General features: G+C 49.4%; 1 protein-coding gene and 1 pseudogene across 1 annotated transcript; one reads left to right on the top strand and one right to left on the bottom strand.

Moving 5' to 3' along the window:
• Positions 1-3,359: 3,359 nt before the first annotated feature.
• On the bottom strand, positions 3,360-4,027 carry LOC119283628. Its single transcript, XM_037563095.1, has 2 exons — positions 3,637-4,027; positions 3,360-3,397 (listed from the first exon to the last, which is right to left on the bottom strand). The coding sequence occupies exons 1-2, from the start codon at positions 4,025-4,027 to the stop codon at positions 3,360-3,362; spliced, it is 429 nt and encodes a 142-aa protein (XP_037418992.1).
• A 4,314-nt stretch (positions 4,028-8,341) lies between these two features.
• LOC119289097 lies at positions 8,342-16,525 on the top strand (annotated as a pseudogene).
• Positions 16,526-17,824: the final 1,299 nt, after the last annotated feature.

Below are 17,824 nucleotides of genomic sequence, written 5' to 3'. Positions count from 1 at the left end.
CAAAATTAAAAAAAACTTTAAACATGAAAAAGTAGCGCATTTTCGTAAGCTTTCCAACGCCATATCATTTGCCTCAACTGGGCTAGCCATTTAGAAATGGCATCGAAACTACCAACTCTATTGTTCGGTTTGCAAAATTTTACGATTTTCCAAATTATGCTTTAACCATAGGGAATTAGAGAAAACTTTCTATATGTGGAAGGAGCGTTTTTGCACTAGCTTTCCAACTCCGTATTATTTGCCTCATTCTGATAAACAGTTTAGAAATGCGATCAAAAATACGATTCATGTTTTTTGTCTGAAGAAAAAACGGTTTCAAACCTGTTCTTAAACTGCTTACATTTTGCCAAAAAATTAACTTGGGTCATGATACTGGTGTCCATAGCTTTCCAACGGTATATAGCAAGCCCCATTTGGGCAATGTTGGCGGAAGTTCAACCTAACACAGGGGGAAGTTCAGGTCGTACAACTCAGGCAGTAAAATTGCAAAAAACGCAATTTCATCATGACCCGAGTGCAAAATCCACCAACGAGCGAGATTCCTATTTAAAACCGGTTTTTAGTTGCTAAAAATTGTTTCTAGATTACACTAACATCATATAGAACACGACTAACCAGAATAATTCGCAGGGGAAGCCACGATTGCGAAGATAGCCCGAAGGTCGGGTTTGTACAGAGGGAAGTTCACGCGCCTTACTCAGGCAGTTCAGGTTGTGATCAGAATATTATTCTGATCCCGTGATCAGAACAGGGATCGAGCTTAGGAAGAGATCCCTGCCTCCAGCTCTCGCACGCTATAGCTTAGGAAGAGGTCCCTCCCTCCGGCTCTCGCACGCTATATATATATATGGCTATAATTTTAACATGGCCCTCTTACCTCCAATATGGTACGAAGTTAAGGATCAATTAGACCACTGTGTAATGAATCAACGGCTCGAATTTATTACATACTCTTATATCTCTATTTTGTTCCAAGGTGTGCGTTGATGGGGAATTTGTTCATGGGATATTGCCTGTGTTGTTTTATTTGACAGACGTGTGCATGTCGGACCTGGAGCTCTTGAAGGCGCATCGTAAGGACATAGACTTTCACAAATTCTGAGTGCCTTCATTATATCTGTTCCTTGAGAGATGACCCCCGACACTCTGTGCGTACAAATAGGATATCTCAAAAGCATATGATTGGTTGATTGGGAGTTTCTAGATAAGGACTTGCTCAAATGTGGCTTTCTTTGAGACGTAGATTTCTCATATCATGGTGTATGTTTCCTCGGTAAAATATTATGTGAAATTTAATGTGAACCATGGGCCATGGGGGTGTGGTCAGCCTCTATCGCCCTAGATGTTGGGTAGCCCTGGCCGGCCAAAGAAGGATATGGGCAATACATGCTGGGGCTAGCACTCCTGTCATGGCACTGAGCATGACCATTCATTTACCATGAGACCTTTTTCATGTTGGCGTGAGACGATCATGTCATGCGTCCAGGTACGAACTTGTTTTTGCCCGGCCTTTCCCAAATGCTCCCATACTCCGCTTCATCCTGATCTATCAACGACCGGTAAGCACATATCAGGTGGGAACCCGAGCGATGATGCGTCTGACCGTCGTGAGACTCCAACGTTGGACCCGGCGCATCCAACGTGATGCTCTTCACTATGCTCATTTGGCAACAACAATCCTTTATTTAATCTCACTAGACACCCACCACGTCAGATGGCCTGAGCCAAATTAACTGCTCAGCCATCAGAGCCGATCATCCAACATGGCCACCGGCATGGGAAAAAATGGTAGGCCGCAACCCCAATAATGCTCTACTTACGGATGATTTGCTATGGAACGAGATAACCGCACGTAGAGGACCGAGGCAAGGAGATCCCATCTCTCCTTAATTATTTTTGTTTTGTGCGGAAGCCTTCTCTAGTCTGCTTAGTAGTGCAGAACAAGATGGTGTGCTGGAAGGAGTGAAAGTATGCAGGAACGCACCGAGTTTTAATCACCTACCGTTTGCAGATGACTCGTTGATTCCTCTGAAAGCCTCGGAAGAGGGTGCACTTCATTTGCAAAATATGTTGAATTTGTATGAGAACTGCTCGGGGGCAAACCATAAGTGGACCAGGAGAGGTGCGCCGGGACGCGCTTGGCCCAGGCGAAGCGATCGGCTGGGTGGGGACGGGTTGGCGGGTCCATGCGACTGGCGAGACGGGGCATGGGAGGAGTGGATGGTGCGACTGGCGAGACGGGGCCAGCGGCCGACCCGAGGCACGCGGGTGGGATAGGGGAAGCGAGCGCAGGTGGGAGTGGGGATCCCGGAGAGGATCGGTGAGCCGACAGGTATGAGGTAGGTGGCAGGCGGGGTTCTGGGAAGGATTGGCTCCCGGGATTTTCTGTGGCAGCTGAAGGTGGGGTGTTACGTGGAGGCTTGATGGGAAGATATGGGAAAATATTTTCATCGAACATAACGTGTCTAGAGATTATAACATTGCATGAGGATAGATCAAGGCATCGATAGCCCTTGTGCTCCAGGGGGTACCCAAGGAAAACGCAGCGAGAGGAGCGTGGCGCGAGCTTGTGTGGTGCGGTTGCAATAATGTTTGGAAAACAGAGGCAGTCGAATACACGCATGTGGTCGTAGGTGGGATGATGCCCTAGGAGGAGGAATTAGGGGGTGACGAAGTTGATGGCAGAGCAAGGTCGCCTGTTGAGGATGTATGTGGCCGTGTGAAGCGCTTTGACCCAGAACGGGGGTGGGAGTTTGGCATGGATGAGGAGGACACACAGAATGTTGTTAGTAGTCCGGATGAGGCGCTCGGCCTTCTCGTTTTGTGGTGATGTGTGGGGGTAGGAGAGGCGGAAGGAAGCCCTGTAGCGACAGAATAGGTCACGCAACGAGGACGTTAGAAATTCACCGCCATTGTCGCATTGCATGCATTGAATGGGAACATGAAATTGTGTAAGGACGTAAGAGAAGAAGAGAGAAATAGTGTTGGCGGTGTCAGATTTGTTGCATAATGGAAATGTCCACGAGTAGTGCGTATAATCGTCTAGAATAACGAGGTAGTACTAAAATCCGGAGAAGCTATGAACAAGGGAGGTCCACAAAATCACATCGAACCAATTGAAAGGGTGCACTAGTCTTTATACAAAGGGAAAAAGGCAGCCGGGGCTGCTTGCCTAATTTACATGAGGGGCAAACAGTAGTTCTTGGCAAGTCTTACATGAGGGAAGTAAATCACGAGCTAAAGTGGAAACAGATTTATTGCTAGCATGCCCCAAACGTTGATGCCAGAGGTCACCGGTGACGACGGATAGTGCTTCTTGGACGCCAGAGTTGGTGAAGAACGGGTAGAGCTCCCCGTGGCTATTGGATCTCAGAATTATTTTCCCCGTTGCTAGGTCCTTGACGGAAAAACCGAACGGATCAAATTCTATAGAAACAAAGTTATCTTGAGTAAAACGGCGTACGAAGATTAAATTCTTGATGATTGTGGGGGAAACTAGCACGTGGTTGAGAGAAAAATTGGAGAGGGATGTAGATCCTACGGCAGTAATGGGAATACGCGAGCCGTCCCCGACAAGGATGCCTGAGGAATGACGCACAGAGGGGGAACCATACGAGGTGAGAGAGCTCGTCTTACCAGGGATGTGCGACGTAGCGCCCGTGTCGAGGAACCAGTCCGGCGCGTCGCCGGCCTGCTGCTGCTGAATGGAGAGGTTCTGAAGTGCCGCGTAAAGCTGGTTGTATTGCTCCCAAGATGACTCGCTGGAGGAGGCCTCGGCGGCCACCGGGTAGGCCTGGTGAGGTGGTGGCGGGCGCGGGCCTAGAACGCCCGCGGCATTTGGCGCAGCCCACGGGGCACGAGGTTGGGGAAGGCTCGGAAGAAGCGCCCCGTACGAAGCGAAGTAGCTGGTGGGGAGCGATGCGAGCGAGGGAACGCTAGGAGAAGCAGCCCCGCGCCCGGACGAGGCGGCGCCAGGAGACGGGGCGCCACAGCCACGGCCGCGCCCGCGCCATGCCCGCGCCCTCATCTGTCGTGATCGCCAGCCGAGGGAGCGGCTGGCCCCTTGCCCCGATCGTTGGAGGCGTGGTCAGGAGGGCGGTCGGCGGAAGGGCCGCCCGGGCTGTGGCCGATGGAGAGTGTGGTGGCCGTGGCTTCAGGTCGACTGTCCAGGCGCACCCGCTCATTAGCCGAGATCTCCTCCATGAGCAGCCTCGAGCGCGCCTGCATGAAGGTTTGGAACAGTGATTGCATTGACAATAGGGTAGCCATGACGTGAAACTTATGATTGAGCCCGCGGATGAGCTGGAGCGTGAGGGACTGGTCGATGACGCGCTTGCCGGCGTCCTCGAGAGCATCTGCGAGGGGCTTGAGACGCCTGTTGTATTTAGCAACGGAGAGGTCGCCTTTAGTCATGGCCATCTCAGGCCCGGCCCTAAAATCCAGGGCCTAGGCCCGATGGGCTTGACCGTGGGCCGGGCTTGGGCCTGAGTTTTGAGCCCACTAGCAGGGCTTGGGTGGGCTTGGGATTAGCATATTGACATTTTAAGGAAGAGGCCCAGCCCATGGCCCTAAGCCCTAAGGGCTTTTCAGGGCTTTTTACCAGATGGGCCGGGCTTGGGCTTGAAAAGTAGGCCCGTTGGTAGGGCCTGGGAGGGCCTGGGCCTTAATTTTCTGCCATGGGCTTTTTTAGGCCCGGCCCAAGCCCGGCCCGGCCGGGCCCATGGACAGATATAGTCGCCTTGGACGAGGTTGCGGATTTCCACGCGCGAGGATGACAGCGTGCCCGGGCTGGTTGTCCATGAAGAGGAGGTCGAGCTGCGACCAGATTTTGTAGGCGAAGCTGGCCGGGGTGGCGACGGCGTCGAGGAGGTCCTCGCCGACCATCCCATGCATCCACAGCACGAGGGTGAGGTCGTCGTTCCTCCACACGGTGCTATGGCTGAGTGGCTCGGTGGCGAAGTGGAGGTGATGTTGAACCTCGTACTTGCAGGCGATGACGTAGAAAAGCTGGCCCCAACATGAGTAGTTCCCCGACTCAAGCTGGAGCTTGGAGGTGAAGTAGTGCGCGACGGAGGACGGGAGATCGGCGATGGAAGAAGGACCCGCGTCGGAGCCGGCCCTCCTGCGGTGAGGGACGAGCGCGCCGCCGGTGCCATTGAGCGCGAGACGGGGAGCCGGAGTGTTGCCGGCGGTTCGAAGGACGCCCGCGGTGGGCGTGGGAGCCAAGCGGGGCGCAGACGAGGAAGAGCCCGCGGTGCCCTCGGGAACGGGCATCTTGCCCCGGTCGGATGCGAGAGGTGCGCGGCGAGGGGCGGGGACCGTGGCGGCCGGAGTAGTGGTGGCCGCGGGAGGCGCGGTTGGTGCGGCGGGCGCGGCGGTGGCGAGGGGCACTGCGGCGAAGGGAGCGGGCGCCGATGCATCGAAGTCCGCCGAACAGGAAGAGGACCGGAGGTACTCGGCGTCTGATACCAAGCTAAGTTATGCAAACTCACACCATGCTGTATTCATGACTCAAGTGTACATATATATATATATATATATACTGATACAGCGAGGAGAGAGCAGGGAGATCGTGTGAGAGTACAACTGCATGGGCTGATAATCCTCCTGGCATGCAGTGATAAGCACGCACGTACTGCACGGCCGTTGGGGCTCCTGGTGACGCGGTTGTGTAGTTAGAGCATCTCCAGCCGCGCCCCCAACAAGACCCCTCAGGCGATTTTTCGGCCGCCGGCGTCGAAAAATTGGCCCAGTCGCGCCTCCAAAGGCCCAATTTTCGCCGGCTCGGGCTGAAATTGGCGCAGGCGGACCTAGGCCGAACCGGGCACGCTTGGGGGGCGCTCGGAAGCGCCGGCCGAATCATTTTTTGGCACGAAAGTCGGCGGGCCCTCCTTGGCAGCGACTCGGTTCTTCTCGCCGCGTCGTCGTCCTCATCGCCTCGGTTCCCGTGGCGAATCAATGCCAACGCTTCCGCGCGCCGCCGCGTCGGTCAGCCTCCTCCATTGATGCCTCATGGGCGGCGCAGTGAAGACCGGACGACGGGCACCCCTCGCCCACCACGCGTAACACGGTGGCCACGCGTACGCGCGGCGCCTCTGCCTATATAAGCCGCCCCCAGTGCACCGGTGACGCACAGACTCTCCACCGGCGATGCCCCGTTCCTCCCCCGTCCCCCCTCTCCTCTCGTCGTTCCAGCTCACCCATGGTCGAGCGCTTCCCAAGCGATGACGTGGCGGTGAACGGCTTCCGCCGCCGCCACCTCCACGAGGACAAAGCTCGGCTCCTCTACGAGGCCAATTTCCCGGTCCCGCCGGACATGCTGGTGCCCAGGGCGTGGAGGATCAGCGCCGGCGGGGTCCCGGTGCCACCATCGCCCACCGGAGCGGCGCAACGTGTGGAGATCGCGCGTATCCGCGCCTCTCTACCGCAGGCGGCGAGGGAAGGCCCTCGGTACGTCCCCGACAGCCCGCTGTGGGAGCCCTACTTCCGCCGCCGCCACGCCGAGCAGCTCGAGGCCACCAATGGCGTCGTGCCCTCCGGGAGGCTCAACTCCGAAGGCCGCCGCTGACGGTGGGGCATGCCCGGGCGCATGCTGGAGGCCGTCCTCGAGTACATCAAGGGCGGCAACACGCCCAGGCTGGAGTACCCCGCTCCCCCGTCCTTCTCCCGCCGGTGTGGGAGCTCATGAACGCCGAGGCGCATGGACCCGGGGGCATCCTCCTCCTCGTCCGGCTGCTCGACCGGCTCTCCCTGCCTCCGCCCCGTTAAGCCGGAGCCCCAGGACACGCCGGTCAGCCACCGCACGCGCAGCTCCGGCATCCGCATCGCCGACTCCTCCCCCACCTCTGGCCGTCTCATCCTCGTCAGGCCGAAGGAGGAGCCCGGCCTCCCCGCGGACTACGAGGCCATAGCCCAGCACGGCTTCTCCGACGAGGAGGCCCTAAAGTGGGCGCGGGACGACTACCTCCGCGACGAGATGGTCCAGTAGCGCCGAGCCCTGGAGGAGATAGCCGCCCACAAGCGTGGGCGCGAGGACGAGCACGACATGGTGATCCTCGACAGCGATGAGGACGAGGATGCCCCCAGACCGTCCAACCTGCCGCGCCAACCTGGGGAGGGTGCAGCAGGGACGGCGGCCGCAGAGAAGGTGACGACGACGGCAGCGGCGGCGCCGACTACATGCAGTTCTACAGGCTCCTCGACATGTAGAGCTTCAAGGGCGGCGGGCGGCGAGGAGCAGCGAGGGCGACGGCGGGCCTAATAGCGTTTTTTTTCTTTTTTTGTAAAATATTTTGTGGGTTTGAATTTGCGCCTAGTTTGTGGGTTTCAAAAAAATGCGTGCGCGCCGCGACTAGGGGCATCACGCCCCCAGCACGCGGTTTTCGTCGGTGCGCCTTCAGGGGTGATTTTTAGCGCCTCCTGGGGACCAACGGCTGGAGATGCTCTTAGCCAGGCGAGGAGCGTGACGTAGTGGTCTTCCAACAGAAGTTACTCCATCGATAAGCAACACGGTCTAAATATAGCTAGCATTCCTTTATCCTGGGAGTTTTTAGAGAAGGCCGCAGACAATATTCGAGGAGTAAAGCAGTCACAATATCCGAGGTAGACTTTAAGATGTTTTAGCTTTTTTACTATCCGCTTGTATTTAGACGTGTTTTAATGTTTATGCTAACTCATTTCATTTTGTATGTAGTCCAAATTAATATATCTATATCTATACCAATATAATCTATATCTATATCTATATTTATACCAATATAAAAAGACCCAAAGGGGTAGATTCAAACCATCTCGACCGTCAAATCATGTTATCTAGCGGTTCAAATCGGTTCAATGTTGAGCACCAAACACGTTTAACACTCTAATTACCCACCACTGCCATTGGTTATAAACACGATTTTGACGTTATCCCATGAAATCTGCCATGTAATTAATATCCTACCATTATCTCGAAAAAGTAATTGATATCTTATCAAACACCTACGTGCAAGAGATATATCTTACCTAATATGACATGCAACTAATATCCTACCTAATATGAACGTGCATTGCACATACATTATACTAGTCTATCTAAGTATCTAAAAACATGTTATAATCCAGTAGCATGCGGATGTCAAACCACTGGTTGACTCGAGCGACCAAACCGGGTACGCATTTTTCTGCAGTTGACCTTGACCACGGCTCGACGACAGTCCAGTCGTGTCTGCACTATTTCACGGGGGTTCCACCTCCCCAAGCAGCCATTTTACGATTCTGCCCCTCACCTCACTCGTCCGCCACCACGATTGGCGCTGCCGCCCGCCTCCCCCTCCTCTCGGACGGAGGCCAACCAGGGCGAATGGCTGCGCCGGCGAGCGACGACGAAAGCAAGGACGTGGACACCTTCCTGTCGTCATGCGCGGCGTCGGGCGAGGTCGCTTATGCCGCCGCTGAGGCCGTGCTCGAGCGCCTCCAGGCCCGCGCCTCCCGCGCCGCGGCCTGACGCCTCCTCGACGCCGTCCACCGCCGCTTCGACGCCGGGCAGGAGCACCGCTTCCTCACCTTCCACTTCCGCGACATCGTCGTCGACCCCCACATCCGAGCTCCCCCCCCCAGTCCTCTCCGCAAACGTATCACCTTTCGCGGAAATCGGCCATCTGGCCGTCAAAATTATAATGGCCACGTCTATGGGTTATTGTAGTGTTTAGGTAAAGCGCGTGGGCGATTCCACTGGAGTGTCAACCATGTGGGCATGTGGCGGCCTATAAATATAATGCTGCTGACTAATGTAAGCGCTAGGTGTCCCTCGACTGCAACTGTGTGTGAGATTGTGAGTGTGTAATTGCGCAGAGACTTGATCCCCCTGCTCCTTATGCAGGGAACACTTCAGTCTCGCTTGTTGAATAATTCACACTCTCTGTTTTGGACTTTTGGTGCTCATATAAAATGGAAACGATGGCACTCCGGATCTATCTGACATAGTTTACTTGATGAGATTTATTTAACTTTTAGCGTTTGCTTCAGAATCCGATACTGCACATAATGTGATGTGCCTCCTTGTGTGAGGCTTACTCTGTTAGTGTATCTGGTCCCTAGCACTTTTTTTACTGAGATTCCCTATACGTTGTTTAGAAATATATGGATATACTATTTATTTTTGTGGGAACAAGATTTTTTTTGGTGACTAGTTGGAGCCAGATTTATGTGTGTGAGAAAGTGAACCAAAAACAGACACTTGTTTTTTGTTTTTGTGGGAGCTAGTTGCATTCAAAGATATGGCTTCAATGTGACCACCTTCTTTTCTTGTGGAAGTTTGATAGTCATAGAGGATCAACGGAAGTTCACATGAGATTAGCACACATCAAGGCATTGGTCAAATGGTACTCAGAGAAATGTTTTCATGGCCTCTAAGCATCATTTTTTTTCATTCTTTTGTGTAAGCTGCAGAGTTTGGAGGTTGATGCTATCCATTTTTCTTCTTACAATTCATCTTTGGCAGAACAATCCTAACTGCAGCAATCAAACTTATTGCAGTAAGAAAAAAATAGGGCATAGCCTACATACTTTGGAGAGTGTTACTATCAATTTTTCTCTTCTAATTTAGCAGCTGCTTCTAGGGTTCCAGCAAAGCACGAAGCTAACAATGATGGAGATACCTAGCATTTTCACTCCTGAAGATTGGTCCTTCGCTTTTTATGAGGGCCTTAATCAGCATCAAGATTCCACTTCCAGGGATAAGACGTATGGAGAGCTGGGGTGTGGCAATGGTTGGATATCTATTGCGCTTGCAGAGAAGTTGTCCCCTTTGAAGGTGGTTTTCTCTAGTTCTGTCAATAATTTATCTTATCGTCGTTGCTACAGAAGTGGGAGCCACATCAGTTATACATTTACTTTGCTATAATGATATACCACTTTTGGTACCTCCGAGGAAATAATATCTACCGAGCATTTATTATTCAATTTTGAGCAAGGATCTAGTCTAATACCACACATTGTTCAAACCACGCTGAGCATTGTGTCCTTTTTTCTTGAACTGAGCAGTGTGTCCTTTAAAGCAGGAAAGAGGGAAATGGCATCCAATTAGATTTTGATCCGCACATGTCAGTCAAACAAATTAATTTGCAAGCAGCTAATTATTACCTTCATAGTCCAACCGTTGTTTCTGTCAGAACCCAAGCTGAGCATTGTTTATTTCTTTGTAGGTCTATGGTCTGGATATTAACCCAAGGGCCATCAAGATTGCATGGATAAATCTATACTTGAATGCCCTAGACGACAATGGTCTCCCGGTCTATGATAGGGAGGGAAAAACATTGCTGGATAGAGTTGAATTCCATGAATCTGATCTTCTTTCATACTGTATAGATAACAAGATAGAACTTGATTGCATTGTTGGCTGCATACCACAGGTATGGTTAATTATTACTGTATCATGAAAGGAAATTATAGTAGACCAGAACCGAAGGAAATTGCTTACTCTCGAAATCTGCTTTTCAGATTCTTAACCCCAATCCAGAGGCAATGTCAAAGATTATGACTGAAAATTCAAGTGAGAAGTTCTTGTACTCCTTGAGCAACTACTGTGCTCTTCAGGTAAGTAGAGATATACCTTCTTCATGATTACCACTTAGGGAAAATGTATTGACATGTGTAATGTGTTGAACTTATTCCATTCAGTTTACCTAATACCAATGGCGATTTGTCTTCATGTCGCTTCTCTAGCTGGAGTGAACTTATTTCTTGATTGCTCTTTGAAGTAACTACATTTTGTATATAACCAGATATAAGAAAAAAATGCCTTAGGAGTGTATGCTATTTCCTTGTAGGCATGTGTTGCTAGCTCTGATATAATTAAATAATTTTTATAAATAATATAGGATCTGTACTGAAAACTTGGTCCCACAAGTATCATAATCAGCTTAACACTTTAACTGGATGGTTAGGAAGGACAGGACTGGCAGTCTACATTAAAAGGGCAACTAGGCTAAATGCTGGATACTAGAATAACTCTTTTGGCAGTATTCCATGTTTGAAATTCCTCACCTCGACTTCCACCTTTTGCACAACTTCATTTTTTTGCAACATATCTCTTTTGATCCCTATAAATAGAAGTTTTTGTCAGTTGCTAAGCATTTCATCATCATTTGACATGATGCACACATGGTATTAATCAAGACAATGTTTCATATGATGGCTGAATGTTCTATTCCATTTCCCTTGTGCTTATTTGTTATGTTTCTAAACTTGTTGCATCTCTTACCTCCAGGTTTTTTTTGAGGACCAGTTTGGCCTCGGGTTGATTGCTCGGGCAGTTGAAGAAGGGATAGCTATCATAAAGCCTATGGGTATCATGATATTCAACATAGGAGGCCGACCAGGTCAAGGTGTTTGTGAACGCCTATTTCTACGCCGTGGATTCCATATCAGTAAGCTCTGGCAAACAAAAATTATGCAGGTATCAATTTTGTGAAACCAGGAAATCTTTCCATGCCAGCATTATGTTCTGGTTTTAGTAGGGCATATATTTTCCATTTCTCGCCTCATAGTTTCATATTACAATTTGATATTCTTGTTTGGGATCATCACCAACTAGTTGATAATTTTCCAGGCTGCCGACACTGATATTTCAGCTTTAGTTGAAATTGAACAAAACAGCCCACATCAATTTGAATTTTTTATGGACCTTGCCGGGGATCAGTCTGTCTCTGCACGCACAGCCCAGGCATACATGAAATCTGGTGGCCGTGTTTCACATGCTTTGTCTGTGTATAGCTGTCAACTTCACAAACCCATTCAGGTTCCTTCACACTCTCTTTAGATTTGTAAAGTAAACAATACAGTGATGGAAGTAGTACTAATTCAGACGATTTTCAGGTGAAGAAATTGTTTGAGATTCTTAAAGATGGGTTCAATGAAATCAGCAGCTCCCTTGATTTGTCCTTTGATAATGATTCGGTTGCTTCTGAAAAAATGGCCTTCCTAGTATACCTTGCTAGTTTTTTGAAAGAGAATAAGTCCAATCCTTGTGAGCCTCCATTTGGATGTTTAAACTTCCGGAATCTTGTTGCTGAATTTATGAAGAGCTACTACAACATCCCATTAACTTCTGATGTAAGGCTTCTTAGTTGTGTTCGCTTATACCAGAAATTCATAGGATCAACTTATTTGTCGCTTCTATCATGTGCTTCATATGATCCTCCTTTTTTTTCTGGTGCACCAGAATGTTGCTGTATTCCCTTCTCATGCTGTTGCCATAGAAATTTCTCTTCGACTGTTCTCACCGGCGCTTGCAATTGTGGATGAACATCTGACCAGACACTTGCCGGAGCAATGGTTCACATCCTCAGCAATTGAGGTACTCCCTATGTGTTGCCCATGCATGCATATGCAGCTTGTGAATGTAGTGCAACACTTCTTCAAGCAACACCCAGTCTGTACTACTTAATGGTGCAATGTTCTTCTGCTTTTTTAAAAAAAATTGTTCGACAGGAATAATGGAAAAGGCATGCCTGTTAGGTGAAGAAAATATGATGATTCAAGAATGTTGATGTTAATGCTTCTTTTTTAAATTTCAGGGAAGAGAAGATTGTAACCATGGTAAAGACACAGTCATTGTAATTGCAGCACCACGCCAATCAGATTTGCTGATTGAGTTGATCAGGAAACTGAAGCCTCAGGTGGTTGTTACTGGCATGGCTAAGTTTGAGGCTATCACCAGTGCTGCTCTAGTGAATATACTAAGTGCAACAAGAGATGTTGGTTCCCGTCTCTTCGTAGATATTTCAAAGCATCTGGAGTTGTCTAGCCCGCCAAACTCTAATGGTGTGTTGAAGTATCTTGCTGAGAACACCCTACCTTCGCATGCAGTTATACCCTGTGGTCTAGTAAAGGATCAGGTGCCTATAACTTTACCACATCAATTTTGTTCCATGGTGGATCGACCTCTCATGTCTCCTTTTAACTAAGATTTATTATGATGAGTTAAATACCTTATGTGTCTCATCCTGACGCCCTGACCCCACTGGGGGGATGTGTATATGTGATTGATGGTTGGTCTTATACATTAAAGACGATCCTACACTGTATTTGAACTTCTCTGCATTTTTACACCTGCTTTAGAAACTTCCTAAATATTTTAATCTGCATGTGCTATACCTTATTTTGGATTATTGTGCAGGTTTATTCTGATCTGGAAGTTGGATTATCGTGCAGGTTTATTCTGATCTGGAAGTTGGTTTTGCCATATGTGAGGATGAAACTGTCTATAAGGCGTTGTCACAAACTATTGAGCTATTGGAAGGACATACTTCTGTGATCAGCCAGCAGTATTATGGCTGTCTTTTTCACGAGCTACTGGTGTTCCAAATTGACAACCGGCATGCACAGCGAGAGGTAATCGTGACGTAACTCCCCCCAGTTTTCCACTCATCCTCATGATAATGGAAAACTATTCTGTCTAATGGTGCCAATAGTGGACATGCCTCTCAACATAACTCAGCCATTTAGTTGGATAACGGGTACTCAGAGTGAACATCTAAATATATCAGTAGGATGACTGATTATGTTCCTTGATGTCTAACTATGAGTAATAATAATAATATGCCCTGGTATCTATGGAATATCACACTTAAAAAGAAAGGGGGCCTATGGAATATCTTTTGACCTTAATGTTTACTTTTTGGTTAGGCTTTTGATGTTTCCTTGCTCTTTTGTAGAGACAACCTGCAGAAGTGATACCTCAGAAGATGATAGGATTTTCTAATTCAGCTATGTCAACCCTGAAAGAAGCTGAATTTTTCGTTCCTGACTCCAAGGAATCTAGTATCATTCATATGGATCTAGACAGCAGCTTCTTGCCAGTACCTTCTGTGGTGAACACTTCCATTTTTGAAATTTTTGTTAGGCAGAACATCACGGATTCTGAAACTGATGTTCATTTCGGCATTAAAAAGCTCGTGAAACATTACTATGGTGGTTTCCCAGGAGACCGTTATTCTGACAGGTTAGATGGCTTCAGTATGGAAATTATCTATGGAAGCACCTGTGTTGCACTCTTCAACAAGCTTGTTCTTTGCTGCGTGCAAGAACAAGGTACCTTCTTTTTCCCTTTGGGCACCAATGGGCACTATGTCTCAGCAGCAAAGTTTATGAACGCAAACATCTCGACCATTCCAACAAATTCAGATTCAGGATTCAAGATTGAACCAATGGTTCTAAACAAAGCTCTAACTAAGGAAGAAAATTGGGCCTGCTGGGTCTATATTTCTGGCCCTACAATTAACCCTTCTGGTTTCCTATACAGTGACAAAGAGATAAGAGATCTGCTTTCTATTTGTGCTATGCATGGAGCTAGGGTAGTGATAGATACCTCCTTCTCTGGTCTGGAGTTCCAACCCGACCGCTGGGCTTGGAGAAATTTGGAAAGATTTTCTCATAATGTTTGCTTAGATCCCCCATTCATAGCTTTTATGCTCGGAGAGCTGTCCCTTGGGCTGACTGCGAGTGGCCTTGATTTTGGGTTTTTAATTTTCAATGACCTGTCCGACGTTGAACATAATATCGCAAACTTGAGTCAGCCACATAGCACATTGACGTACACTTTCAGAAAGCTATTGGGTCTTAAGAACAAGAGGGATCAACACTTCTCTAATCTCATCATGGAGCAAAAGGAGACACTGAAAAATCGTGCCAACCACTTGGCAAAGGTTAGCCTTTTGTAACATTCTGAACTGCCCTCTTAAATTTGTACTCCCTTCAGATCTTAGTTTCACATAGAAAGATTGGCAGAACCTTATTAGTGTAATCTGAGTAACTTGAGTTCATGTTGGCAATCATTCCATCGAAAAATCAGTTTGGTCTGTACTATTCCATAGAAATTGTAATATGGGGGCAAAAAAAACCTCGGTCGTACCTGTCCAGGGCGACTCGACCTAAACCTAGTGCTTCCCCCAATCCCCTCCCCCCCTCGCGTCGCTGCCGGAGGATGCCGCCGGGCGAAGCCCGTGTCGACGGCGGCGGCAAGGTGCTCTCTCGTGGCGACCCAAGTTCTATGGGCGGAGGAACTCCTTGGCGGCCGCTGTGTCCCAGCCCGCGCGGGACTGGGCGAGCGGTGGCAGGCTGTGGCAGGCGGAGCTTGACAGACGGCGGCGTTCTGCGGGTCAAGCTGGTGATGGCGGCGCGGTGGCGTGCTAGGGATGATGGTCCCATCCAGATCGTGGCTGCGGCAGTGTTGGGCGGCACGGGTCACTTCCTCGCCGGCTTGGTGCACGATTGTCCTTGACGCAGTGCCGGACGGATCTGGAGGGGCGGCGCGAGAGGAACCATGACAGGCTGGCGGTCGGGGGTAGCCCGGTGACTTCGGCAGCAGCGTACAGGCAGGGGGGTTCATAGGCGTGCTGCCTGGTGTCGCCGGCAGGTGTCGTTCCTGGACGCATCGTTGGTCAGAGGGATAGATCCAAGTGGGATTGGGCCTTGCTACTAGAGGTCTCTCCTCTCGGGGACATGCGATCCATCTCTATGCCAGTGATGTCCGCACAAAGGTGCTCCTTTGGTGGCGATCTCATGTTTCCGTGGTGGCAGTCTTGGATGGTGAGTGGTGTTGGCAATGCGCTTTGGCCATGTGGGTGGCGAGGTGCGCTGTGGTGGGTGATCAGTGCTAGTCGTGGGATCTGGAGTTCCTGGTTTGTTGTGGTGGGTCCCTGACGGGGAGGGGTTTGTGCCCTGTTCCCACGACGTGGTAGGGGGGTCGGGCTGAGCGAAAGCTTTGAGCCTTGGTGCCGGTGGCGGTAATGCCCGTGGGTGTTACGTTCCTCTTGGGGCGTCGCTTTGGTCCTCTCCTTGCCCTCCGACACTCAGGGTGAAATCCTTAGTCTACCTCGGTGGACACGGCGGCGGCGGTGCTTCATGTCGTGACCCTCTTGGGGGTGTCGCCGATGAGTGTGAGTACTATGTGCTTCTTCTCGGCGACTCGTGGAGGCATTTAGTGGTGGTTTTCAGCGGTTCTGGCTAGTTTTGTCATTTTTTGTGTTTTGATCGGTTTCTGAGGATTTCCTCAATACCTTCGGTCGTATGGCTTTATTAATATATAAAGCGGGGCGGAAGCCTGTTTCGAGGAGGAAATGGTAATATGCAGTTAGCTAGACATACTTTTGCACAACTGGCTGTGAGGACCTTGAATTTGCGCGTTGTAGAGTTTGTGAGGCAATTTTTGACATGCTCTTCTTTTTTATGCAATGAAAAGACACTTGTGAGCTGTGGCTGGGATGTTCCTGGCTGTCATGGTGGTATCTCGATGCTGGCGAAACCGACAGCCTACATTGGCAAATCATTCAAGACTGAAGGTTTTGAAGGCATGCTCGATGGTTGCAACATCAGGGAAGCCATTCTTAGATCCACTGGACTGTGTATAAGCAGTAGTAAATGGACCGGGATACCGGACTACTGCCGGTTCAGCTTTGCTTTAGAGAGCAGCGAATTCAACCGGGCAATGGGCTGCATAACCAGGTTCAAAGAGTTTGTTCTGGGAGTCGACATGCTCACATGAAGGATAGCTAGAGTGCTTCATCGTGCTCAAACAAGTGGTTACTATTCCGTTGAAAAGCGGTAATATTTTTCTTTCTACGACAAGGTTTTGGCTGGAAGATGATTCTTTTCTTTCTGGTATCCGGTGGTTATAGTTATTTCAGATTGATTGTATAATGTCTCCTTGCCGTCGGTATGATTGTTGGCACTAGTTTAGAGACTAAATCGGACTGGATCGAAAGCTTGGAGTGCAAGAAGAAGAAACAACAACTGGAGAATTGGGGAAGATTTGTGCTCAGATTGATGCTGTGTGCTACTCCAAGTTTTCTAATTAACCGAGGCATGTCTTTTCCCTTGCTGACTGCTTCATCATAGTCCTTCACGAAAAGAAGTGTCCATGCATGTAGCGCTATTTGCGTTTATTTCATTTCAAGTTGAACCACAACATGCATGCATTTTCTATACATATTACATGTAGGGTGTGGGATCACATCTGAACATGAATGCATCATGTTAGAGTGGTACAGCACGTATTTCATTTTGTGGCTATCGAACATCTAGACGAGCCACGTAACTTTCTTGCTGCACTTCTGCTTCCATGGCCAAAGCACGACGAGAACATCATCAATCGCCTGCTGCTTGGTGTGGATCCCGATGCCGTCGTCAGGGTCGCCTAGTTTGGTGGCTTCTTTGCTCCCCTCCCACACGTCGTTGTTCTGCTTCGCCAGCAGCAGAGAGCACGATATGGCCTTCCAGTTGACCACCAGCAGAGAACGGACTTGAGAAGACTTTGCAGGGTGCACCGTGTCCGTGGCGCATGCATTGTAGCAGCTCCTTATATAGTGGAACTAGCTAGCTGCTCGGACCGGGGGGCATGCAGACTGCTCAATAGTTGCTGCATTGATGAAGCAATTCAGTTCCGATCACCTACATACTCCCACTCCGAGCTAGACACAGATGGAAGCATGGAGTAATTCCCGGCGCGGTATCCCTGCTACATATATCTGGTGCAGTTAGCGTCTTTCCATTCCATATTAATGTTAGTAACTTGAAAGTTGATGAAACTTGGATCGTTTAGCATCTTTCCTTTCCTATGGGGAAGTTTTCACCTACTGCATGCTTGAATTTAGCAATCCAAATTCTAGCGCCTGCTGGCATAGGAGGAGGCATGCAGACTGCTCAGCAGTTGCTGCATCGGTGAAGCAATTCAGTTTTTCACTCGGCCGAGACAGATGGAAGCTAGCTGCACATATTTATAGATGGAGTAGTATATATATACACCTACATACTCCCACTCCGAGCTAGACACAGATGGAGTAGT

The sequence above is a fragment of the Triticum dicoccoides genome, chromosome 4A, assembly GCF_002162155.2.
Source record: "Triticum dicoccoides isolate Atlit2015 ecotype Zavitan chromosome 4A, WEW_v2.0, whole genome shotgun sequence".
Taxonomy (NCBI): domain Eukaryota; kingdom Viridiplantae; phylum Streptophyta; class Magnoliopsida; order Poales; family Poaceae; genus Triticum; species Triticum dicoccoides.
This window is presented reverse-complemented; position numbering and strand designations above follow the sequence as displayed.

What these genes read in the sequence shown, in the direction of transcription:
- LOC119283628 (XM_037563095.1), bottom strand. Translation starts at nt 4,027, where the DNA reads ATGAGGGCGCGGGCATGGCGCGGGCGCGGCCGTGGCTGTGGCGCCCCG. An exon ending in CGCTACGTCGCACATCCCTG is followed by an intron (nt 3,398 to 3,636) that starts GTAAGACGAGCT and finishes TTTTCCGTCAAG; the next exon opens with GACCTAGCAACGGGGAAAAT.